The 25,498-nt window shown below is 46.7% G+C and overlaps 1 protein-coding gene and 1 long non-coding RNA gene across 5 annotated transcripts in view; one reads left to right on the top strand and one right to left on the bottom strand.

Moving 5' to 3' along the window:
* Positions 1-1,983: 1,983 nt before the first annotated feature.
* Positions 1,984-25,498, top strand: part of LOC122174364 (uncharacterized) — a 37,158-nt gene continuing 13,643 nt past the window's right edge. Inside the window, exon 1 of one of the 3 annotated variants that reach the window (XR_010599966.1) lies at positions 1,984-3,095. This is a non-coding gene — a long non-coding RNA (uncharacterized LOC122174364). Of the gene's footprint in view, positions 3,096-9,777; positions 11,275-25,498 lie in introns of those variants that run through there. The other 2 variants (XR_010599964.1, XR_010599965.1) reach the window with 2 other exon arrangements.
* Positions 5,108-25,498, bottom strand: part of TMEM17 (transmembrane protein 17) — a 55,340-nt gene continuing 34,949 nt past the window's right edge. The window contains exons 5-6 of one of the 2 annotated variants that reach the window (XR_010599963.1): positions 9,046-9,237; positions 5,108-5,964 (exon numbers count right to left, since the gene is read on the bottom strand). Coding sequence is in view for 1 of the 2 variants with exons in the window: in XM_065589744.1 (XP_065445816.1) it covers positions 9,123-9,237 (115 nt within the window). In the remaining variant the exon portion in view is untranslated. Of the gene's footprint in view, positions 5,965-8,691; positions 9,238-25,498 lie in introns of those variants that run through there. The other variant, XM_065589744.1, reaches the window with a different exon arrangement.

Genomic DNA, 25,498 nt, shown 5'->3' with positions numbered 1-25,498 from the left:
CTGGAAGCAACAGCATGTCCCCCCTCCAGCTCCTACGCGAGGGGCAGCCAGGGGGCTCTGCACACTGCCTCTGCCCCAAGTGCTACCCCCACAGCTCCCATTGGCCAGCAACAATGGCCAATAGGAGCTGCAGCGCGGCACCTGCAGACGGGGCAGTGCGCAGAGCCACCTGGCTGTGCCTCTGCATAGGAGCCGGAGTGGGGACATGCCGCTGCTTCTGGGAGTTGCTTGAGGTAAGCACCGCCTGGAGCCTGCACCCCTGACCCCCTCCTGTGACCCAACCCCCTACCCCAGCCCTAAGCCCCATCCTGCCCTCTAACCCCCTTAGTCCCACCCTCCTCCACCCCAGAGCCTGTACCCACGGCTAGAGTCCTCACTCCCCACCAGCCCAGAGCCCCCTAGTGCACTCTGAACTCCTCATTTCTGGCCCCAACCCAGATCCTGCACCCCCAGCTGGAGCCCTCATCTCCTCCTGCATCTCACCCCCCAATTTTGTGAGCATTCATGGCCTGCCACACAATTTCCATACCCAGATGTGGCCCTTGGGCCAAAAAGTTTGCCCACCCCATCCTAGGGTCATCCCAGTGCTGCTGCATTAGATGTAACCTGCCCATTAAATAATATTGCACTTACAGACCATCTTCTATGCAAAGTATTTAGAGGGTGACGAGAGGTCCCGTTTTTAAAGGGACAGTCCCATCTTTAAGCCCTCCTGCAGGTGTCCTGACTTTTTCTTAAAAACAGGCAAATTGTCCTGTATTTTCTGTCCCTCCCCCTTCGTCCCCCCCCCATCAGCACTGGTGAGTATTGTTGTTGGCTGGATCCCTGCTCGCCAGCCGCCTGAGCCCCATCCCGTTTCTGGCTGTGAGCTGTAGTGACTGGTGAGTGCAGGCAGAGGCCAGCTATGTGTCGCCTCTGCTGCCCGTCTATCTGCCCTTATGTGCTCCCCCTCTCCGTGTCCTCTCCCTGCTTTGCCCCTTCACCCCCCACCCCCGCTGCTCCTCCATATCCCTCATGGCGGGGTGCATCTCAGAGCTGGGCAGAGAACCAGCCCCCTGGTCGGAGCGCTCAGCTCACCACCAGCCTGGCCAGTAGGCTCCTTCCTCCCCCCACTGCCTCTGGCTGGGCCGGTGCCCCAGGAAAGCCCAAGACCCTCCAGCCCAAGGCACTGGCCAGGAGGAGCCAAGGCCCACACAGTGCTGGCATGGGGAAGCCTCTCTGCCCCTCAGCAAAGCTCTGCAGTGGAGGGGAGGAAGCGATTTGCAGCCTGTTCATGCCCTGACCCTGCAGGCTCCACAGCGGCCCCAGAGGCAGGGGCTTAGCACCCTTTTCACCTGTCTTCCCCCTCCCCCTACCCTGGGTCCTTTCCCCAGGGAGCGTGGGGCTGCACCTTCTCTGGCTGAGCCACTTCTCTGGCCGGGTTCGCTGAAGCCCCTGCACTCAGGTTCCCTGGGCCCTGGTGCACAAGGCATCCTTAGGGCTTAACCCCTTCCTGCCCGCGCTGTAGCTGGAGGACAGGAGGCCGCTGGGTTATGTCGGTGGCCAGCAGCAGCTTAGAAGTGTTAACTGCCTTTCCACACTGTGTGGGCAGGAAGAGACAAGCTGCTTCCAGCCCCGGGGGGAAGGGGGAAAGAGATGAGCTCTGCAAAGACATGAGCCAGGTCATCCTCCCCCCTCAACTCCCCCTCCCCTGCGGCTGGAAGCAGCTCCCGTCCCTTCCCTCCCGCACAGTGCGGAAAGTCTGTGGCCACGTTGTGGTGTGAATCCTGGCAGAAATCTGGGGTGGAAGGCATGTGACCCTGTGTGCCCCCCAGGTGTTGCCTTGGGAACACGTGGCACTAGGTACCAGGAGAGGCGGGTCCCTCCTGGGGGCCCAGCCAGGCATAAGGGCGGAGAGCGCTGGGCAGGGAGTGTTCGGTCGGTCGGTCACTCCCCTTGTGAGAGAGGCATACGGGAGTGTGTGTGTTTGTGTGTGTGTGTGTGTGTAACCCCTCCCCATGTGAACCTTAAAGCCCTACAGATAAGAAGGTAAATAATAAAGAATCCAACTACGCAGTATTTCTTTTAAACAGGTGCTCAGTCAACTTGATGCTAATTTGAACGTTTGTACTGCATAGTTCTGATTGATTGCCATTGAACTCGCTTGAACATGAGTAATTTTACCAGGTGTCCTGTATTCAGCATAGGGAAATATGGTCACCCTAAGTATTTACAAATGGTGAATTACCTCACTACCTCCGAGGGAGATAAATGTGTGTATTCCCATGTTACGCATAAGGAAACAGGCATGGCTGTCAATTGCCTGCTTTGTTTCCACATGTGCTGGAAACTGGTTAATGGAAACTGACAATCATAAGAGACTTGTTCAAGGTCACCAGGAGGTCTGCTGCAGAGGTTGGAAAAGCACCTAGGTCTTCTGACTTCCAGATCCGTACGTTAGCCTGAGGCCAGCCTTCCTCCTCCTTGAGTCTGCTAAAGAGGTTCATTGGCGCAGGCTATTCACGATTCTGAAGATTAGACCATTGCTGTTAGTCTGAATGTCCCCAGCCCGAGTCATTTAGTGACTCTCAGCACTGGGGGGGAGGACAACGTGTTCCGTTGCAGGGAAATGGGAATAACATGTTGTTCAGCACCTCTTGTCAGCCATCTACAAACTGCTGATTTGCTGTCAGCTCCACCCAGGGAGCTCTGTGCTTTCTCTCCTGGCCCAAGCCAAATCAAGCAGTGCTGACAGCAGCTGGCTGTGGTTAAGGGTGCTTGTGCTGAAAGGTTGGGAAGAGCATGTGCAGGGACTAGGGCTTATCATAGGTTTTTTTTGTAAAGAAAGACATATAGGCTTATAAGAGCACACCCAGTATGTGCTAGTTAACTTCATCATGACACCAGGAAAGAGAACTCTCAGGGGAGCGACAGAAAGCAACACTGATGATATTTCAGGAGATGATTTGCAGTAGGACTCACGTGGCTTCTAGCCAAAGAGCAGGCCGAGTAGGCCCACCCAAACCTAGAGTACGAGAGGCAAGGTGGGGCCTGGTGCAGAAGATGAATAATGTGTACTGGGAGACTCACCTCAAGGCAAATTAAACTTCACTCAGGTAACCTGGGAATAATACAGGATGGTAAAAATGCTCTGTAGCCAGCTCTCCTGGCAGTGAGTCTTCCGTCACCTAGCAAATGCGTGTGGCTTCCCCTTAGACAGGAATCTTCCACACGATGTATAAAAACTGTTAAAAGAGCAGTGCTAGTCTGACTTAAGCTACGGTTGTGGATTAAACTTGCTCTGCTGTTTCTGGGTATTACTACTGGTTTGAAATCTTACTGTAAAGAAACAGGTAATCTGTAATAGGCAATAGGGGGGAGTAATCCCATGCTCATATTAACTTTCCTTGCTTGTCTCTTTCTGAGACCCTCTAACGTTGTTCTGAATACAGTTTTTCTATGTATACTTTCCCCTGCGGGATTGCTGGTGGGGTGCTGAGAATTCTCCCCTATTTCTGCACCACAGCCACTATCTGTAAGGCCCGAGGGTGGAACTTCCTACACGGCTGTGGAGCCCTACAGGGAGGATTATACACCAGCCATGAAGATAATTGAGTATGGTGTTGAGGCCCTGTTAGAGGGGAAAGCAGGAAGGCTGGTGCCCCATCCCTGCTCCTGGGAGCGAGTGGTGGTGTGTTCCCATCAGATGGCCTGAGCACAGCCTTTGTCCTACCACCTGCAGGGCAGAGCACAACCGGGCGGCTCCTGCCCCTGTAGCAAATACAGCTGGGCCTCGACACCAGAGAAACTGCACTGATCAACATTTGTCAGCTGGGGTGTGATTTGGCAGTAGAGAAGCTGGATGTACTTTTTATCATTAAATCAGCCCCTGGGGGAGGAGGGAGATTAAGTTTCAGCATCAATGAATCTGAAGCTGTCTGCACTTGCCAGCAATTTCAAATAGTCCAAAGTGGCTGGATAGTTGGGGCCAGAGGCTTTAGTGAATCCTGAAGGGTATTAACCGTTCCATTCCTTTCCTAAATTCTGTAGTCTGTGTTGCACCTGAGGGATGGGAGGGTCTGGGGTCAGGGAAAAGAGCTTTTGCTCAATAAATCTGAGTGGGAGTCATTCCCAGCTAGATTATCCTCCCCTATGGCTGGGAACTCCCTTCCTTTCCTCCCTTTGCTCTCCCGGTGCTACTTCTCCAACCTCCCGCCCAGATCACGGAAGCATTAGTGGGCATAGAGACAGCCAAGGGGAGGGAAGGTGTGTGAGGAACTAGTGATCAAGAAGAATGTTTTCGGGTGATACCAAGCCCTTTCATGAAATGTAAATGGGAAACCCATGTTGCAAAATTTAGATCTAGAGTTGGATCTGACTCTAAATATCCCAAGTCTGTCTGCAGTCCTGGTTCTAGGTCAGCCCATTAGAGTGACAGATCCAAACCTGGCTCCATTCTGAACTGCCCCTAAATTGGGTGCAGGTGGAGTGTGATTGGGGCTGGTGCTGTGGTCTGTGCTCATCTCTGCTGAAAAGGAAAACAGCTGATAAACTAACACTACATACGTGTAAATATGATCCCTATTAAAAGTCCTGGGGCGAGAGTTGTGCCATTAGCTGCACCAGGACTGAGTAACTGGGGTGAGCTGAAAGTTGTGATGGAGAGCCAGAGCCTCCCGGAGAATTGCCAAGGCTGGGACCAGTTAGAGTCCTGGACCCCCTTCTCCTACCTACTGTACTGTTATTACACATTTATATGGCACACATCTGCACATATCTGGGTGTTTTATATGATGTTTAGTATGTAAGTGTATGTATAAGACCTTTCAATCAGTAAGGAGCAGTGAGCACCCTTGTTTACTCAGACAGAGGATGGAATATACGAGTGGAAATACACTGCCATAATCCATGTTTACACAGACTTATAATTACTGGGTGAAGAGTAAAAAAACTCCTAGCTGCAGACTTCTTCTCTGTCCCTCTTTCCACATTTCCTTTCCTTCCAAAATATACCCCATCTACACTCAACCCTTTAAGGTATTGAGTTCCTCCTTCCTGGCACTAATTACAGTACAGTTACTCCTGGGGGCATTCTGTGCCAAAAGATAAAAAAATTCTGCACACAATATTTTAAAATTCTGCAAATTGTATTTGTCAAAGTAACACTATATAATCACACCAATTTCAATTATTTTAGTAATTTATTTCAAAATAGCTGTCAGCAAGTATGTCTGTAACAATACAGACACACACAAAAATTCCCCCCAGGAATAGAGAGTTAAAGAAAACCCTATGACAACCCAGTTCCTGTTTCTCTGCCACCTTTCCCCCCTACCTTGAGCCCAGCTGGGGGGTGGGGGAGACACCCACAATCCCCTCCCCAGAGCCCAGCCATGCCCCCCCAGCTAATATACCTGAACCCCCTCCTCTCCAGAGCCCAATCATGGGGACTCCCTAGCCCAAATACCCACACACACCCCAGAGCCCTCCCAGCCCAGACACCAGGAATCCAGAGGGAGAAACAGCCTGATGCTTGGTCCCAGACTTGCACAGAGTTTCCTGTGTGCCTCTCTCTCCTTCCCTCAGGGCATGCTGGGAACTGCAGCTGCCGGGAACCCTCTCACCCCACCCTGAGCAGTGTCTTCTATGTGCGAGCTGGGCTTTGCTGGGTCCAGCAGCCCCTAGGGGCAGTTAGCAGCACTGCCGCCCATTTCTGTGGGGAAAAGGAAATTCTGCACATACAATGTTAATTTCTGCAAAATTCTGCATTGCGCAGTGGCGCAGAATTCCCCCAGTAGTAGTCTATGACCAGGTCTGGTCCAAAAGCAGTTCCAGTGATGCCCGTTCTTTGCTCAGATCTGAACATGCCACAGGCTGTGTGGGGGACATAAGCAGGATCAGACTCAGGGTTGTACTTGGAGCGTCTCTGTCAACTTGATCAGTAGTGGGAGGAGAAAACCGGCTCCTACATGGTGCATCTGGCTCCTTACAGAAAATAGAAAATACAACTGAAACCTGTTGTTATGCAAGACTGAGGCCATGTTAGCTAGTTAGAGACACAGCTTAGGTTTGTTTGTTACCACCTGTGTACACTGTAAAGAGTGAAATATGAAATAATGGGAGCTGGGGAGAGAAATCCAGAAGAGAAGGGAGAAAAGTATTTTTATCAGATGAAATCCAAAGACTGCATCATCAGCTGCTGTGTCACTTAATATGCTTTACTTGACTGGCTTGATATAACTTATGTACAGAGAGGGCTGTTTCTCTTTTGCTAACGTGCTAAATTCCAGCATGAGCGTCTCGCATTTCCCCAAAATGCTTTAACTCTTTCCCCAGAGTTTCTCTTCTCTTCCAAAAGCAGAAATGTGTGAAATTGCTCTTTGTGTCAAATGTGCTGTACGTCTAGCCAGGCCCTAACTTGCTTCATGATGTAGTTCCTACCTTTCTGTCTAGATGCTGGCTTGGGGGACATAACATTGAGTTGACGTGCTATGTGCTTATATGGACTGTCATATTAAATCAAATAAAATTACCTTCCAATAAAGTGATGCTGAACCTAAAGCACAATAAATGAATGGGCTTTTGGGTGCTTTGGATTCCTTTACATGTGGGATTAATTAAGAGCCTGGCCTTGGAGTCATTAGTCAGGTGAGATAGTCATTGACCTTAATGGTTTTGCCTGAGTCATGGATAGAGGCTAAGGCCCTACAGTGGAAATAAGTCTGGGGGGCCACAGTCCATGGGTGGCCCCTGTTGAGAGCAGTGGGGGAAACACAATGCAGAGTCTTCTATACACATGACATTATGTTACAGAGTTAAATAAGCAATGATAGCAAAGGGAGAGCTAAACGAAGAGAGGAGATATGAATAGAGGTTTGGCTCTTGGTGTACTTGCTAATGTTATAGTGTCACTGGAGAAGCATGCTAGTAACATTAAGAATTCCTGAGATCATCTAAAGAGAATTTCCAGACTATAATTGGGTGGAAGTAGAAAAATGTTGCTTTTTGCCTCCTCCTTGGTCAAATAGTTTAATTCCACTGTGTTTTGGACTTTCTGCGTGTTCTCTCAATCCCCGCCCAGTTCCCATAACACTCTCCTGTCAGCATTTTAACAAAGAGCAACCATCATATCACATGCTTCTTGGGAGAAATCCAAAGGCACAACTGTTTTACAGAGCACTGATTTTCCAGGTTTCATAAACTGTACCCAGGGCTTCTGACTATGCATCATCCTTGGGTATTTTTAGTAAAACTCATGGACAGGTCATGGGCAGTAAACAATTTCACGGCCCGTGACCTGTCCATGACTTGTACTATATAAATCTTGGGTGGGGGAGGGGGCTGGCCTGGGAGTGCTGCTGGTGTGAGGGGGGCAGCCTGGAACCTCTGTTGGTGCTGGGAGGAGGGTGGGCAGCGGCGCACGGGCCGGGACCCCCGCTTGTCGTGGGAGGGAGGGTGGCGGGGCTGGCAGGCTCCCTACCTGGCTCCACGCCTCCCCAGAAGCGGTGACATCCCCTTCCCTCTGCTCCTAGGTGGAGGCGCAGCCAGGCATCTCTGCACGCTGCCTCCGCCCCGAGCACCAGCTCTGCAGCTCTCATTGGCCGGGAACTGCTACCAATGGGAGCTGTGGGGGCAGTGCCTGCAGGCGGAGGCTGTGCGTGGCCTCCACCTAGGAGCTGAGGAAGGGGCATGTCACCGCTTCCGTGGAGCTCCCCCTCGCCCTGAAGTAAGTGCCACCCAGAGTCCTCACCTCCTCCCACACTCCAACCCCCAGCCCTGAGCCCCCTCCCACACCCAAACTCCTGCTGTTGCTGGGGTAGAGGGGCGTGATAGCCCGAGACTGCGGCTGATGCGGCTGGCCAGGCACTGCCTGAATTGCTCAAGTGGTCCTGGGGTCAGCCACACCAGCCACTGGAGATGTCACGGAGGTCCCGGAAAGTCTCGGCATCCATGACTTCTGTGACAAAGTCGCAGCCTTAATCATCCTTCACCTCCCTATCGTAGCAATGGAATGCTAAACTGTATTGTGCCATTCAGCCACTAGGTGGCACTGTGTGTAAAATACCTTCTTGAGTTCCTGAGCTATCGCTGGCTGCGTGTTCAAAGATCTTAGGATGAACACATCTGGTGTGTATAAGTAAGCTCTGCAGCCCGTCCATATCTGGTACAGGAGCGCAACCTTATCTTGAGTACTTGCACCTTGCTTCTGCCCTCTGTCACTGCCTGTCTTTCTAATGCCACTGGGTGAACACTGGGACGAAGCTCCGGTGTGACCTTCACCCGTTGCATTTTCTGCTCCATTTGGAGGAAATGTCTTGCTCTGCTGGATTCAGCACCATTCACGGTAGGCACTTTAGAGAGCCTTGCCACCGATTGTTGATGTGGCAAGGCTCTCTAAAGTGCCTACCGTGAATGGCGCTGTAGATAGCAGAGAGAGAAAATAGAGAGCCCTTTCCTACCTTAGCTATGCCTGACCTTTTCTGCTTCTCATGCCAGCATGGGCAGACTGAGAAGCAAATCCTCCCTCCTCACCTCTAGGGCCTGACAGACAGCTGTTTTGCAGTGCACGCTGGGGGGAAGTGGAGAGCCCAAGCAAAAATGAATTTGCAGCTCCGGCATGCTGAAAAGCTGGGTTTTGTGGGGCTGGAAGAGCCGCGTGGGGATTGGCTGCGGTAACAGAACCTGTGCCGCCTTGATGCTGCAGTCATGGCTGCTATTTCCTTAGGGGTGGGAAGTTCTGTTCCTTGTTGCAGAGAATTCCCCTGCGTGCAGCATGATTACGCTGTTTTGCCCTAATAATTTAACTCTGGCTGTCACGTACAGGCTTTTAAATATTTATCTTTTGGTCCCTCTAGCTCTATTTCATCCTCTGCCCTGGGGCAAAGGCTAAGGGGGCTGCTATCAGCCGAGGAACTAACTAGCATAAATTAGCCTGAGTCAGTATGGCCAAGTGGCTGGGCTTTCCCTGGGACCCGTCATCACAGGGAAACCATTTCATAACTCGTCCAGCCGCTAGCACAATATTGTTTTCTCCTGGAGAAGAGCAGTCGGTCCCTTCCCAAGTACCTATATCCTTTCCTGGGGGCTGGGGACCTCCATGGAACTCTTCAGCAACCTTGCCAATGCAGCTAATATGCACGATGCTACTTCCATGACACTGCCTGACTCCAGGAACCAAAGGAGGCCTTGTCTGATGTGACTCTCCAATCTCCTGTGGGACGATGGTGCCCAGCAGTTCTGGTTGGTCTCTGAAAAGGACTGGGTACAGCAGATGTAAAGGAAGAGAATGTTTAGCTTTTAATATGTAAGACTGTGTTGAGAGAAATAAAACAAAATGAAACTGGGCATACTTAGTGAGATTAGGAGTCTGACCCTGAGCACTGACCATGCCAAATTTCCTGAATGAAATGAAACCTGTAATTGCATTAGATCTATTCATGAACTACCTCCCATCAGATGTTATTTAACAGTATGTTATATATAGCAAAGCTCTCCACACACTTTACAACTATAAGTTGTCATGCCATCTCCTTGAAGTTGGGGATTAGCTCCATTCTACACATGAAGAAACTGAGGCAGAGAGAAGTCAAGTGACAGTCCCAGTTCACATGGGAAGTCTTGGGAAAATCTGTGACTAAAAGGATAGTTTTGGGATTCAGGCACTGAGCTAGGACTCAGGGGATGTGAGTTTGATTCCTGGCTCTGCTACAGGCTTCCTGTGTGACTTTGGCAAGTCACTTAGGAAGTATTATCCGCATTTTACAGATGGGAACAGAGAGAATAAGGCCCAAATCTACACATGTATTTAGGTTCTTAACTTCCATTGATTTCAATGGACGTTAGAAGCCTAAATACCTTTGTATATCTGGGCCTTAGCCTCTCTATTCCCATCCGTAAAATGGGGATAATACTTCCTTTCTCCCACCTTTAGTCTGCTTTGATTGTAAGCTCTTTGGGGTAGGGGCTGTCTCCTACTGTGTATTAGGACAATGGGGCTTGCTCTCAGTTGGAGCCTCTAGGCATTGCTATGTAATACAAATAATAACAACCCAGCTCTTCTGACTTCAAGCCCTGTGCTCCAGCCATGAACCCTACTTCATGCTCAGCACGAAGGCACATTCTGTGTACAGGAACCCCAGCATGACAAGTAACTCACTGCAACGAGTTACGCTGGGATGCTAAGAAGGGACCTTTTGCTGTTTTAATGTGTCATGAATAATGTGCTATTCCCTGGCCTGGCTTTTTCTTTCCCTGCCTTACAAACATTCTCCTTTGTCTCTTGGTTTGCTGAGTTCCAAGAAAAAGCTGCAGGTTTCTCCCCACTTGCATGTGACAAGGACGGCTGCACGCCAGATTAACCACCAACTTGTTGGCTCTTAAAGAGGCTGTTGTTGTGATCAGAGAGGGCTGTTTGTATCTTGGGGCACCGAGAATTGCAAGACCGATTGGTCAGCGCATTGTGAAGCTCACCCCCGCTTGTGAATGTGCTGATGCTCATGTATGGGAGCTGTTCTTCCCTGTAAGTGAATACGGTATCCCGCACAAAGGCGCGTCTAATAGGGTTACTGAGTGGCGGTCATCTGATTTCTTTAAATAATTCGGTGCTTGTGTCACAAGAACTGAGTTGGCCTGAACACTAGGAAAAGTTTCTTTTCATGTTTGCAGTCATCAAAACAAAACCCACACTCCAAAGTTCATCTGGCTAGCTGCCTTTTCAACGCTATTTCCACTTTCTTTAAATGTTCAAGGAAATAGCATAAACACAAGCGCAAAGATAATAAACAAACCAACAGATCTCACACGCAGGTGTTACGCACGCAGCTCGAGCATTAAATTACAAAGATAAACAACCTTAATTGAAATCCTGCACCTGTCAAAGTCAAGGGGGGAATTCAGGATCACAACCCTGGCCTGGGGCTCTGGAGAACCGTGTTGTGAAAGATTATACCATCACCACACCGGTTAAAGACTAGGCTCCAAATAAGGACAGGGGTATCCAACCTCGGGCTGTGAGCTTGGTCTATCTAGCCCAATCTGTTTAGTAATTTATACTGATTGTGAGGGGGTGTGTTGGTTGACAGCACCATGAAACCCTGCTACCCCTGCTTTTACTTCAGGGATTTTTCCAGGACCAGCAGGGGTTAGGCACAATTAGCTTGGTTTGGTAGGTGGTTCTTGTTAGCCTACCTCTGAAGTACTATATAAGCTGCTGACAGGGGCTGGCTGTGGCCATAGGAGATCTGAGACTGGCAAGGGAGCCCACTCCAAGGCTTTCAACCCAGATTGCAGGATGGGGTGAGTCTACCGTGACTTTAGGATGGTTGGTTTCTTTTCCTGTACTGTGCTGTTAAGGAGGGTCAAAGTAGTAGTTGGGCCAGTGGTTCATCAGCAGGTGAGATTTGTTGTTGGCCTAATGTTTTTGCTTTTCTCTTTTAAGAACCTAAATCAAACACAACACCCTAGGAAGTGGGGAGCCCATTGTTCTTAGTATCCAGATGTTGGTATATCTCAGGGGTCGGCAGCCTTTCAGAAGTGGTGTGCCGATTCTTCATTTATTCACTCTAATTTAAGGTTTCGTGTGCCAGTCAACGTTGTTAGAAGGTCTCTTTCTATAAGTCTATAATATAGAACTAAACTATTGTTGTATGTAAAGTAAATAAGGTTTTTAGAATGTTTAAGAAGCTTCATTTAAAATTAAATTAAAATGCACAGCCCCCCCGGACCGGAGGCCAGGACCCGGGCAGTGTGAGTGCCACTGAGAATCAGCTTGTGTGCCGCCTTCGGCACGCGTGCCATAGGTTGCCTACCCCTGGTATATCTGTTACTGAGAGGGGGGCCTGGTTCCTGCTGCAGTGTCTGAGCACCTCACCTTGAATTTTTCTCTAACCCTTGTGCAACTGAGTGGCTTAATCAAAGCTGATTTACCTCTGGCCCTGTGCTCTTCCTCTGGTGCTGGAGAGGGCATGCAGAAAAGTAAAGCTCTTAACACACTGTGTGAAATGTGTGGCTAAGAGCTGGACTTTGTATTTTGTCCTGAACTGGTGAGGTTTGTGCTCACTCATTGGTAGAAGTCCATTCCAATGGGCTAGTCTCCAAGAAAACTCTGCCTCTCCTCTGTTCCTAAGTCTCACGCTTGTGTGGGGGACAATTTCTCTCTTCCTGATGAAAATAGCTGTTGAGGCTGCTGAGTGGGAGATGGCTTCTGAGGTAGCAGGAACCTGGCCTACCTGAGGAGTTTGAAGACCTGAATTCTATTCATGGCTCAATGCATGACCACTGTAGTGCCCAGACACATCTCCCAAAAGAAGCAAAATTGTGGCTGGTTAGCAGCTGGTAGAGACCTCCAGGGAAAGGGAGAGGCTGCAGGCAGTGGTGCTAGTAACTTAGTGTTGGACCCAGTCCTTGGAGTAACTCCAACAGTGGCTTTGGCTGTGCAAGGGTCTGAGGGCTGTGAACTCAGTACAGTACCCTTATTTGAAGGCAATGGGAGACTTCCCATTGACTCCATCGAAAACAGGATTGGAGTCTCAATCAGTAATCTAGTGACTATACTTCTGTCATCGATATAAAATATTCTTACTGAAACACTTATCTTGAAAATATGATTGCGCAGATCACATCCCATTAAAATAGGTCTTTGATATCACTTCGAAAGGCTTTCATATGAGGACTGGTTTTACCCTCTGAATGATGACGCCATGCTGTAGCTGTCTGTCACATGCTGATCTGATTACTATGACATGTGCCTTTGTGACACCAGTTAGGTCCCATCTACACTGTGAAAGGCTCTGTTCAATCCTGTCTTCACTAAGATCCAAATTCAGCAAAGTAGCTAAGTTTAAGCATGTGGGTAGAGCTACTAACATTGAAGTCAACGGAACTGCTTGTGAGCTGAAAGTACCTTCTTAAATACCCGGCGAGATTGGGGACGACAAAGCCAAGTTTTAAAAGTGTGGATGCTACCTCGGTTGTAACTAAGCGCCATAGAGGAGTAACTTTCCATAGTGTGCATGGAACCTTCGGCTGCTGCAATACCTTGTACTCAAAGTACCAAAAAGCTGGCCTGTGTCCCATAGGTAGTCCAGAAAGAAGCAGCTCGGTGCTTGGTGCCGATGGCCAGCTTCCCAGTGTGTCTTTGTAGGGACACAGACTGAGTCCGAGAGTATGGTTTGAAGTCCCTTAGTGGACCTGATTCCATGTATCTTACTGAATTTCTGGCTCCACAGATGAGCTTCTACCCTCTTAGGTCTGAGGAGACAGAGTTGTTGCAGGGTAGGGATTGCAGGAGGCATGCTGACTCTTTGCCTCTCTGGCTCCAGGCATGTGGAAGGCCCTGCCTTTTAACCAGAGGAGAGCCACAGAACTAGCCCTTCTATGTCAGGTTTAACAACCTTTTGTTTCAGAAAGAATTTGCAAGATCATTGGGCAAGTCCGTGCACGTTAAGCCAACTGTTCTATTAAATAATGAATTAGGAGTAGTGTACTGTGTCTTAGCAGTACGAATAATATCTTTTAAAAGTCAGAAACTCCGGATTACATCATACTGGAAATATATTTGAAAGTGATATATGCAGAGGGCCCAGTACTGCATTTGTTACCTACCTTGAAATCAGTGAGAATTTTCGATGTACAGGACTGAAGGATTTGACCCTGCTAAGGCCAAATTTTCAAACGTAGCCTCGGAAGCTGGGCATGCAAATCACTGGTTAACTGTGCAACTAACTACCCAATTTGGGACCACAAGAGAGTCTTGTGTATTTCAGATGCCAGTTTAAAAAATTTCCCCGGGGTGTAAAAACACTGATTGTGTATGGAATTGTTTTTAACAACTGCTTTCATAAGAAATTGGGTGTAAGCCATATGGCATTTATGATGTTAAGTGTTTTAAGTGCTAAAAATCTCTGATTCATGCTGCATGTTTATTTCTGCCCCATTCTGACGTAGCAGTGTGGTTAATAAGCAGACTGCAGTAACATAGATCATCTTCTAGAAGACAGAAGCACAACTGGGACTTCTGGCTGCTCTGTTCTATGTGGAATTATCTCCCCTTAATGGTCCGTCCTCATATCACTGCTATTGCTGCAGACTATATCCTCAGCAATATTACAGAACACCACTGAGATAATAAACCCAAGGAAAGAAGTAATGCTTGCTTACCATCTTGAAATTTGATTCTTTACTGTCTGCTAACAGAGTGCTGTTTGTGATTAATACAAACCCACCAGGACTTGAAGAGAAATCGGTCCTGGAAGTGACTCAAGTGGTTATGTGAATTGTCCGGATCTGCTGTATTGTGGGAAAGTGAAAACAAAGATGATGCCGTTCTGGGAAACCTGACGACATCATCTGCACTTTTCTTGCTTGGGCCCCATTTCCACCTAGATACATCCAGTACAGAAGTTAATAGGTCGTTGTTTCTTCTGCTATCAGAGGAAGCATAGCAGGGCAAAAGTTGAGGGGTTCTGTTCTTGGGTAGGTTTCTGGGCAAGTTGCTTACATTTTCTTTGCTTCCGTTTCCTAATCGGTAAGAGGGAGACAGTAATCCTTGCCCTAATGCATGGAGATGCTGTGAGCCTAAGTTCACTAATGTTTGAAAAGCACTTTCCCATCCTAGGATAGAAGGGGCTATGGAACTGGAAGGTATTAATACCAGTCCAAATCATGAGAGGTACTCCATGGGAGAAATGGGAATTCAACAGGTGTTTGCAGGATGGGCCCATTGCATCTTATGTGGAAGTAAGCGAAATCACCAATGCATTTTATTAAACCTCATCACACTCAGAGATGGGCCACAGTGGCATTGGGTTTCAGTGACAGGTTGGGATTTGGGTTCAGGCAAAATCAGGGATAAGGTATGAGCTTGGATTCTGGCGTGCCAAAATATTGTGACCCACTCCTGTGGGCTGTCTGCCCCAAACGGTAGAAATCTCACAAACCTGCCTGACCTTGTGAGATTTCCATCACTTCAAATAGTGGAAATCCGCCCGAGATGGCTGTTTTCACAAGATGCCGGCCATGTGCTAACAAGAACTGGGAACATAGGTCCTTTCTTGTTCTGCATCTGATCCAGAACCAAAGCCACAGCAGTAGGTTCAGATCTGAGACTGTCCCTCCCAGCCCACCTCTCATCTGCCACTAAAATACATTGAAAGGGGTGTTTAATTTGAGGTTTCAGCCTGGACTCTTTTTTTTTTAATCAGATGAGGAAAACAGCGGAGCTAAACCATCAGCTTAAAAACAGGGCTAACCAACACTGAACTGATGATCACCCTAGTTAGTTTTTGCCACCATTTAAATTTGATGATAAATCTTGGCATGTGGCTTGTCTTTCAATTTGTGGAGAAAAATACTCCATGTTAAATCTAGCTACTTGCTCATATTTCATGTGCACTTCTTAAGTGCTCGCTATAAATCAGCGTAAGAGCAACCCCACCCCTGAAAGTATTGGCGACAGCATGTCCAATGCTGGAAACAATCCGACATTTATTAAATGATCAGCACACATGCAAAACAGGAACCTGAGGACCAATCAGGAGATAATGATGGGCACTGTGGCATAAACAATCAGACGTCACTGAGGTGACAAATTTTGTCATCTCATCTTGGTTGAAAATGGAGAAGAAAATGAACAATTTTTCTGTGGCCTGTGTAAACAGGAAGGTTGCTGCTAGGAGCAGCATATTGCATGACCTGCTAAGTGCATGACCATGCTTACTTCCTGGAGGCATGTCCGAGGGAGGGGGAGAGAGAGAGAGAATAAGCCATGTGACTGGCATTGCAATTTCCTTAGACAATTGTTTGTTACTGCACAGAGTACATGCATTTGAGCCCACTGATAGCTGTCTCCAGCTGCTTTCCAAGGGATGGTTACTGATAGACTGGGGATAAAGCAAGCAACACAGTGCTGGCTGCAAATGCTGATTGATTTTAGAATGTTTGAGTACAGTTAATTATTATGCTGTGCAACGCTGGAGGGGGAGACAAAGCAAGAACAATCATAGAATATCAGGGTTGGAAGGAACCTCAGAAGGTCATCTAGTCCAACCCCCTACTCAAAGCAGGACCAATCCCCAGACAGATTTTTACCACAGTTCCCTTGGCCCCCTTAAGGATTGAACTCACAACCCTGGGTTTAGCAGGCCAATGCTCAAACCACTGAGCTATCCCTCTCCCCTTAACACATGTCTCGGCTCACACCTCTAAAAGATTTACAGAGGTGCCAACAGTCCCAGTTTGGCCAGGATGGTCCCAGGCTTTTAGAAAGGGGTCCCAGCCATCTGATGTCCCAGCCAACATCCTGGGCTGAGAGTGAATTAGAATGTTAGTGTGTTAGGAGTAAGTGACTGCACAAGGTGAAAGACATTAGCGAACCGGGTTCTATATTTTTGGTGAAATATTAAAGCTTACTCCAGCAAAACTCTTACCGATGTCAATACAAGGCTCAGCTCAGTGAGAACTTCAGGTTTTGTGCTTCAGTTATCACTCCTGGGAAAGGGCTGGCACTACAGATTTGGATCTTGTTCTGGATTTCAAACCCCCTCAAGATTCAGGGTCATTTGGATCTGGGGCTCTGATGCAGCTCATCTGCAGCACGGGGGTTTCGGTTTAGCGTACACAAAGCGCAGCTGGCTACCTTCACTCTGAAATTTTTTTTTTTTAATTTAGATTATGGGGAACTGTGTTTCCCTTCAGTGCCTCAGCAGGGACCCTCACTCTCAGGCTTCCAGTTCCCCAGCCGTTGCCTCTCCTGGGTGGCAACCAACATTCCTCTCCCTTCTGACCAGGGCATTCCCGGGCGGTGCACTATGTAATTCCTAGCACAGGCAGGTTGCCTAAGGACACTTTGTTGCTTTCCCTTCAAAGACGGATCAGAGAGTGATTGTCAACAGGCAGAAGTACCACACCAGGCTTTCTAAGCAAGCTTACTGTATTCTAATGTAAAAAGCACTACAGAAAAATCATATTACAAACAATAAAACAGAGATTCTGGCAGGAGCAGTCCTTGAAATCTCCTCCCCATGGGATTCCTTGTGGATACAAATTCATCACCACTTCAGCTCAGAATAAGCACACTCGTGACAAGTTTACTCCACCTTTTATACAGTTTGGGGGTCTTTGATTTGGAGTTTCCAGTAATAGGTAACTAGTATTTAATTGGTGTCTCTCCCCAGGGTGTATCTTTAAGAAGTTGGCTTTGGAGAATTTGCATGCTCCTTTTCTTAAGGTCTTGGTAGTCCATCGAATCCGATGATGACAAATCTCTGCAGATCATCAGTTGTTGGTCTTATGGTGACTGTACAAGCCAATTCTAGAGGTGCACATTTTGCTGCAGATAGTGCCTGGGAAGTTCGTGGTCAGTGGATTGTGTGCTGTTGATGCTCTGTGATGTCGTTCGCGTGCCTCTTGTAGACGCCGGCAGTGGTCTTCCTCAAAGGCGATGCAGGTATTTCTGTTGCACGCCACTGTGTTCTGTTGCTGGTGGCGTCCTCAAGGTCCCTAGGTTTGATACTGCTGTACTGCAGATTGGCTTTGATGGTGTCCTTGTAACGTTTCCGTGGATGACCTATATGCCAGATGCCCTGGGAAGAGCTCACCATACAGAAGCTGGCGAGGGATTCTGTTGGCATCCATGCGGCTGACATGACCGGTCCAACATAGCTGTGACTTCATGATCATCATTTCGATGCTTGTCATCTGGGCTCTCTCAAGGACCTCGAGATTGGGCACTTTATCTTGCCAGCGGATCTTCATGCTGTTGCAGAGGCAGCGCATGTGAAATTCTTCGAGCTGCTTGATGTGACACCTATATAGTGTCCATGTTTTGCACCCGTACAAAAGTGATGAAAGAACAACAGCTCTGTACACAAGCAGTTTTGTTGACATCCGGATGTTCTGGTGATTTAAAACTTTGACACGCAGACAGCCAAGTGCCTGGCTTGCTTTGGATATTCATGCATTGATCTCATTATCCAGTGATCCATCACTGGATATGACACTACCCAGATATTTAAAATTCTCCACTACTTTCAGCTGAGTGCCGTCGATGGAGATACTTGGGACAGAAGCATTTGATCCGGGTGCAGATTGATGGAGAACTTCTGTCTTTCCGAGGCTGATAGTTAGTCCGAAAAGTTGCGAGGCCTCAGCAAACTTGTTGACAATGTGCTGAAGATCATTTTCAGTGTGAGCCATGAGGGCACAGTCGTCAGCAGAGTGCCTCAAGAAGGAGTTTCTGCACTGTCTTAGTCTTTGCATTCAGGTGACGGAGGTCAAAAAGTGAACCATCATGCTGGTATTTCAAGTATATACCTCGGTCCAGATCTTTCACTGCATGGTTAAGGACACATGCAAAGAACAGATTAAATAGGAGCAAGAACACATCCTTGTTTCACGCCGTTGGTGATGTTAAAGGGGGCTGATGTGGCTCCATCAGACAATACTTCGCCTGTCATGCTGTCATGAAAAAGGCGTATGATCTGGACACATTTTCTTGGGCAGCCAAGTCGTGTTAGAATGGTCCAAAGGGCGAGAACTGGAAAGGAGTAATCGGGCCACATGGTGTAGGCAAAATGAACAGTAATGGACTACTTCTTCTGAGTCTTTGTTCTGAAAATGACCTGACCATTACCAACACTCTGTTCTGACAAGCGGACAAATACAAAATGACGTAGATGTACTCTAGGTCCAAACAATGGCATCTGATAGATTATGCCATTGTTAGAAGGCGAAACATCCAAGAGGTACTGATTACCAGAGTAATGCGAGGCGCAGAGTGCTGGACAGATCACAGATTAGTCAGGACGTCTCTTCAACTCTATATCGTTCCTTCTCAGCACAAACGCCCTAAGCATGTGCGACCTGCTTTCAATATAGCCAAACTGAAGGATGCTCAATGTTTCAACAAATTCCAGAAGAGTCTTGATGACAAACTGACATCCCACGGACAACTGATCGGTACTGTAACCGAAACGTGGGACCAGTTCAAGCAGATAGTGACTGACACAGCAATAACATCTCTTGGACCAAAGAAAAGAACACATCAGGATTGGTTTGATGAGAACCAAGAAGAAATATGCTCAGCACTGGAAGTAAAGAGAAAAGCCCTTATCGAATGGCAGAATGACCCCTCCTCAGTCTCTAAACGGGACCATTTCAAGTACCTTCAGAGCAAAACACAGAAAGACCTCCGTCAGATACAAGACAACTGGGGGGAGAGCAAAGCCAAAGAAATTGAGCACTATGCTGAGACCCACCACTTAAAGATGTTCTTTAGTGCTATTAAGACTGTCTATGGACCCTTTAAACCAAGGACCACCCCATTGTTCTCATTAGACAACGCAATGCTGATTAAAGATAAAGAAGGCATCAATGAAAGATGGCGAGAACACTTTAGCAACCTTCTCAATAGACCATCAACCGTGAATAATAATGTCCTTAATGAAATTCCACAACAACCTGCTCTGACAGATCTTGACTTTCCGCCCACTATGGATGAGATTAAGAAAGCTGTTAGCCAGATGAGTTCAGGGAAAGCTCCTGGAAAAGATGGGATACCAGCAGAGATATATAAAGCAGAAGGTCCAGCAGCATCCACAGCGTGATCATCAACATCTGGGAGGATGAAAACATACCACAGGACCTTCGTGATGCTACTATTGTCTCTCTTTTCAAGAACAAAGGCAGCAAAGCAGAATGTGGAAACTATAGAGGCATATCCCTCCTCTCTGTTGGAGGGAAGATCATCTCCCGCATCATCTTGAACCGCCTAATAGCCAGTATTTCTGAGGCAAATCTACCTGAAAGTCAATGTGGTTTTCGACCTTGCCGGAGCACAGTCAACATGGTGTTTGCTGTCAGACAAATACAAGAGAAGTGCATTGAACAGAACATGCACCTGTATGCTGCCTTCATAGTTTCTTAAGGTACTTACTAGGAAATCCATTTCACTTGTATTGTTCCAACAGAGCCCTTTGAGGTTCCTAATGCCTTCCAGAGAGTGCATTAATCTTGTCTTCCTGCTAAAGAACTGCAATATATGTACTATTGTGATATTGTAAACATTTGCAATTTTTATACAATGAACGTCAAAGATTCTAAACTCAATTCAATAAAGTTGAACTCCCTTCACTGAGGTTTGTCCAGCATGTCATGTTTCCATTATGGGGAGACAACAGAGCAGAGACAAAGGTGAAGACTCCCTGAGAGAGCAGCACGTAATTCCTCTGAAATATGCTGTGTCAGCTCTGCCTTACAAACTGCAGGTCATCCTGCAACCAGCAGATTCCTAGGGACAGATCCTTGATGGCCATAAATCAGCCTGGCTATATGGACTTTAATAGAGCTATGTTGATTTACATCAACTGTGTATCTGGCCCTGAGAGAGAATGAGATCCTAACAGTTGCACTGGTACATGTGTATGCAACAATGTGCAGTGTTTGAACCCATATCTGGATTCAGATTAAGAACTACTCTAGGGATTTGGTTTGGATGCATATCTGACCACAGCCCTTCCTAAAAGTTGCATATTTTGGCATTTTGAGGTTTAGAATGCAATGTATTGAAGTTTCATTTTTTTTAATAAGGAAACAATTATTTTACAATACCAAAGGTCTACTCTGAGACACAAATAGGACCCTTGGAGCTATCATTAGACCACCTGTATTGTAATAAGGTTAGACATGCAAGAGTTCTGGCAAGAAATTGCTTTACTTCTTGGCCCGGTCACATGATCTGAATCCAAGTTCCAGAGGTTAGTACTCCTATCATGTGACAGGGCATCAGTGACTACTGGCTGCAGTGCTTACAGACCGCATTTTAATCCACAATGGAGTGAATTAGATAAGTAGAGCTAGACAAGGAGTGAATCTGCTGCATCGGTAGATCTGTATTTTTGCATTAAATCCTGTTAAGATTTGTTTTCCTGCTTCTCTCATCCAGAATGAACGTGCCCCTTTGCACTGCGGCGTTCTGTTCTTTCACAGGCTCAGTTGGCCTTATGACATAACAGATCATGCAGCTTTACATGCCAAGCTGTACAATTTTTGCTGTGGGACCTATTTTTCATGCATTGTGGCTGAGATATTGCAGTGTGTAAGTAGGTTTCGGAAGGCTTGTGAATAACTTGGAAGCTGGGAGGTATCCTGGAGGGCTGAGGAGAAAAGACATTCTCTGAACACAGATTGATTTATAAATTCACCAAGTCCTAGCTGAACTTATGTTTCCAAAATGCTTATAAATTCATTTGAGGTTCTGTATTTCAAAGCAGACGGTAATAGCCTCATTTAGCAGCAGAGCACCGTCATCAAGCATGAATCATCAGGCTAAAGACGGGATACATGGAGTGATACATACAGCACACAAAGGAAAAGCCCTTGTCAAATCCATTGTCTCTGTACCACCAGAAAAGCAATGAAGAAATCCAGACAGTTCATTTAGCATGCAGTTGCTATTGCCAGTGCCTCAACCATAAATCAAAAGCAACAAAGGAGACTTGGAGAAATTGGCCGCTTTGGCATGTGCTACGAGTGGGCTTGATATTTTAATCCAGCAGAGGATTGAAAAAAGGGAAATTCATTTTCACAAATTGGTGGAAAAGAAACACCTCTGCTACTACATTTCTAGAGAAGTGATAAGGCCATTTCAGCTCATAATCACCATTTGCGGGAGAGCTTCAAAGGCACCAAATTTCCATTGTCTTTTAACAGGAGTCTGGGGGCTCAACTGCTATTTGTTCCTTTTGTAATCTCTCCCTTTGGAGTCACCTTTATTATTATTATTATTTGCATTATGGACTTCATTAGCAGTTTGTATTGCTTCCAACGGGAAAGTGAATGAATAGATTCCATAGTGCTTTCTCTCTAGGAAGATGCACAGACCTCTCCCATGCCAGAAAACACAGGCAGGCAGAGGGGAAAATCTGCCGGAACCAAATACTCACCAAACATGCATGCAGTAACAGGCTGCTCTCTCTGTTTCTTCCCACAATCCCTCCCTTCTATCATTTATGCTCTTCCCAATCTTTTCACGACTCACTTCCTTTTGTGACATCCCTATGTAACTCTTTGCAATCGGCTTTGCACTTAACTATCTTGAGTAATTTTGTATCATCTGCCAATTTTGCCACCTCACTATTTACCCCCTTTTCCAGATCATTTATGAATATGTTGAACAGCACTGGTCCCAGTACAGATCCCTGGGAGACACCACTATTTACCTGTCTCCATTCTGAAAACTGACCATTTAGACCTACCCTTTGTTTTCTGTTTTTTAACCAGTTACTGATTCATGAGAGGACCTTCCATCTTATCCCATGGCTACTTACTTTGCTTAAGAGCCTTTAGTGAGAGACCTTGTCAAAGGCTTTCTCCAAGTCCAAGTACACTGTATCCACTGGATTGCCCTTGTCCACATGACTGACCCCCTCAAAGAATTCTAATAGATTGGCGAGGCATGATTTCCCTTTACAAAAACCATGTTGACTCTTCACCTAAAATTGTGTTCATCTGTGTCTGATAATTCTGTTCTTTACTTTAGTTTCAACCAATTTGCCTGATATTGAAGTTAGGCTTATTGGCCTGTACTTGCCAGGATCGCCTTGGGAGCCTTTTTAAAAACTTGGTGTCACATTAGCTATCCTCCAGCCATCTGATATAGAAGCTGATTTAAATGAAAGGTCACATACCTTAATAGTAATTTCACATTTGAGTTCTTTCAGAATTCTTGGGTGAATACCATCTGGTCCTGGTAACTTATTACTACTTAATGTATTAATTTGTTCCAAAACTTCCTCTATTGACATCTCAATCTGGGACAGTTCCTCAGATTTGTCACCTAAAAAGAATGGGTCTGGTACAGGAGTCTCCCTCACAAGATCCTCTGCAGTGAAGGCCAATGCAAAGAATTCAGTTAGCTTCTCCACAATGGCCTTTCTTCACTGCTCATTTAGCACCACTATTGTCCAATGGCCCACTGATTGTTTGGCAGGCTTCCTGCTTCTGATGTACTTACAACATTTTAAGTACTTTATTTTTTTATTTTTTTGCAGTTGGTTTTGAGTCTTTGGCTAGTTGCTTTTCAGATTCTTTTTTGGTCTGCCTAATTATACTTTTACACTTGACTTATCAGAGTTTATGTTCCTTCCTATTTTCCTCAGTAGGATTTAACTTCCAATTTTTAAAGGATGCCTCTCTGCCTCTAACTGCTTCTCTTACTTTGTTTACTCTTTCCCTGGAGAGGTTTATATTTGACAACTAAGAATTACTGAATATTTAGACAGTGTAGGACAATGTGCAACTCGTGTGCTTTGAAGGGTGGCGCAGGGATAGTGGGGTTAACTTAGCAGTATCCAGAGTGGCCTCTGCAAAACTCATCTCAACCCTCCTTTTTCTAGTCAGTGGCAGAGTTTTAACAATGGGCTGTTCAAACCCTCCATCCAACTCCTCACTGTATTTACAACACATGTAACATGTTACTAGTGCAGCTACTATAGCCAAATGTCTGCATCTCTGTTTCTAAGTGACACTCTACTTAATTTAATAAAGACTATGTTGAGAAGTAATTTCCCAGGGTGAGGTATCCTGTTGTTTGAAGTGTTTTCTAAGACACTGAACCTCACCTGGAACTGCATAACCACTACGTATGCGCTCCTTGTGTGTGTCAAGCAGTGTTCTGCAGTAACAGGAGGGGCTGCACCAACGCATTGTGGGAGTGTGTTAAATGAAAACCATGTTGGTTCATACTGTTTTCTTCAAGACTTTGGGATGAGTTTTGAGGGCCTGTTCCAAAGCTGGCCTTGCATAGTCATGACAAAGGAAAATTGGTGGGTTAGAAGTCCTGTTAGTATGAAGGCTCCTGGTTCTAAGAGTACTCTTGGCTCAGTGGTTGAGTAACGCTGCTTTGGGCTAGTAAAAATGTGGTGATGGGTTAAGGTGCTTGTTGTATAGCTGATACTGCAGTTTTACATAGTCTGTTTTTTAAACTCTGCATCAAAGTTTGTGTAATTTAATCAGAACTAGGCAATATTCTGTGCAATTGACGCTCAATGTGAATTGAGACTTTGGGAAAGGGCCCTTCATCCGCCAGACGGAACTAACAGCTGAATATCTTCTGTATTTACATACAGATGGTGTAAAGCAGGGGTAGGCAAACTTTTTGGGCCGAGGGCCACATCTGGGTGGGGAAATTGTATGCAGAGTTGGGGTGCGGGAGGGAGTGCGAGGTGTGGGAGGGGGTGCGGTGTGCAGGAAGGGGCTCAGGGCAAGGGATTGGGGGCAGAGGAGTGGTGTGGAGTGTATGAGGGGGCTCAGGGAAGAGGGTGCAGGAGGGGGCTCAGGGCAGGGGGTTGGGGTGCATGGGTGCAGCAAGGGGCTCAGGGCAGGGGGTTGGGTGCAGGAGGGGTGCAGGGTGTACGAGGGGGCTCGCGGCACGGGGCCCGCGGCGCCACGGGGGGCAATTCTGCGGACCGGATCCAAAGCCCTGAGGGGCCAAATCTGGCCCGCGGGCTGTAGTTTGCCCACCCCTGGTGTAAAGGGTTTGAGACCAAGAGGAGGATTCAGTTGGATGGATAGCATGGCTTCAGTTGGTCACCCATCTCCAAAGAGAGAGCAGGCTCCAGTGGTGGGTGACCAAAATGATAAAAGGCTTGGAGAGACTTCGGTAGGCAGCTGAAAAGATTATCACTGTTTAGTTCAAGTGAGGCAATAAAGAAGAAAGATTATGACAGCGATATATAGAATATTGAATGATATAGAAAGAGTAGATCAGGCCCCTCTATTCACTCTCTCATAATACAAGAACAAAGGAACTTCAGTGAAATTCATTTGAAAGGCAAATTTGAAACTGATAAAAGGATATCACTGAGGTCAAGAGCAATAGGATTCAATAAAGAATAGGTATTTGTATGGATAATGAGAATATCCACAATTACATTAGATAGAATTATACAGCGAAGGAATATAAACTCTCATACTTCAGGCCATAACAGAGGGGACCTTGGAAGAAACTTCCCCACTTGGGAAGTTACTCTTGTACCTCTCTCTAAAGCAACAGGTATTGGCCATCGTTGAAGAGTCTGATCTGTTATGGCAAATTCCTGTGTTCCTAATATATATATATGCATGCTACCCAAAAATCCTAAACAGAGGAGATATAGATTACAAAGTGATCGCTATGGGATAAAATATTATATTGCTTACATAAGTGTTTCAGGACGAGTTGAAAGGTCAGTCTCCATTGCCACAGAATAGGTGGGAAATAGATTTGGATTATTGTACATGAATGAGAAATAGCTTTTCAAAGAGGAGTCCAAAAGTCACTAAAATCCACACCCTTGAGAGGTCAGCTTAACTAAGCCGATGTCCCTGTGCAGACAGCACTAGGTTGGATGAAGAATTCGTCCATCAACCTAGCTACTGCCTCTTGGGGAGGTGGATTACCTGTGCCAACCAGAGTGAATCTAGGCCAGAGGGAGGGTCCTCTCCTGGAGATGGGTGACTAAGCCTGGCTAGCCCTTTCTCATGA

Source organism: Chrysemys picta, chromosome 3, assembly GCF_011386835.1.
Source record: "Chrysemys picta bellii isolate R12L10 chromosome 3, ASM1138683v2, whole genome shotgun sequence".
NCBI lineage: Eukaryota > Metazoa > Chordata > Testudines > Emydidae > Chrysemys > Chrysemys picta.
This window is presented reverse-complemented; position numbering and strand designations above follow the sequence as displayed.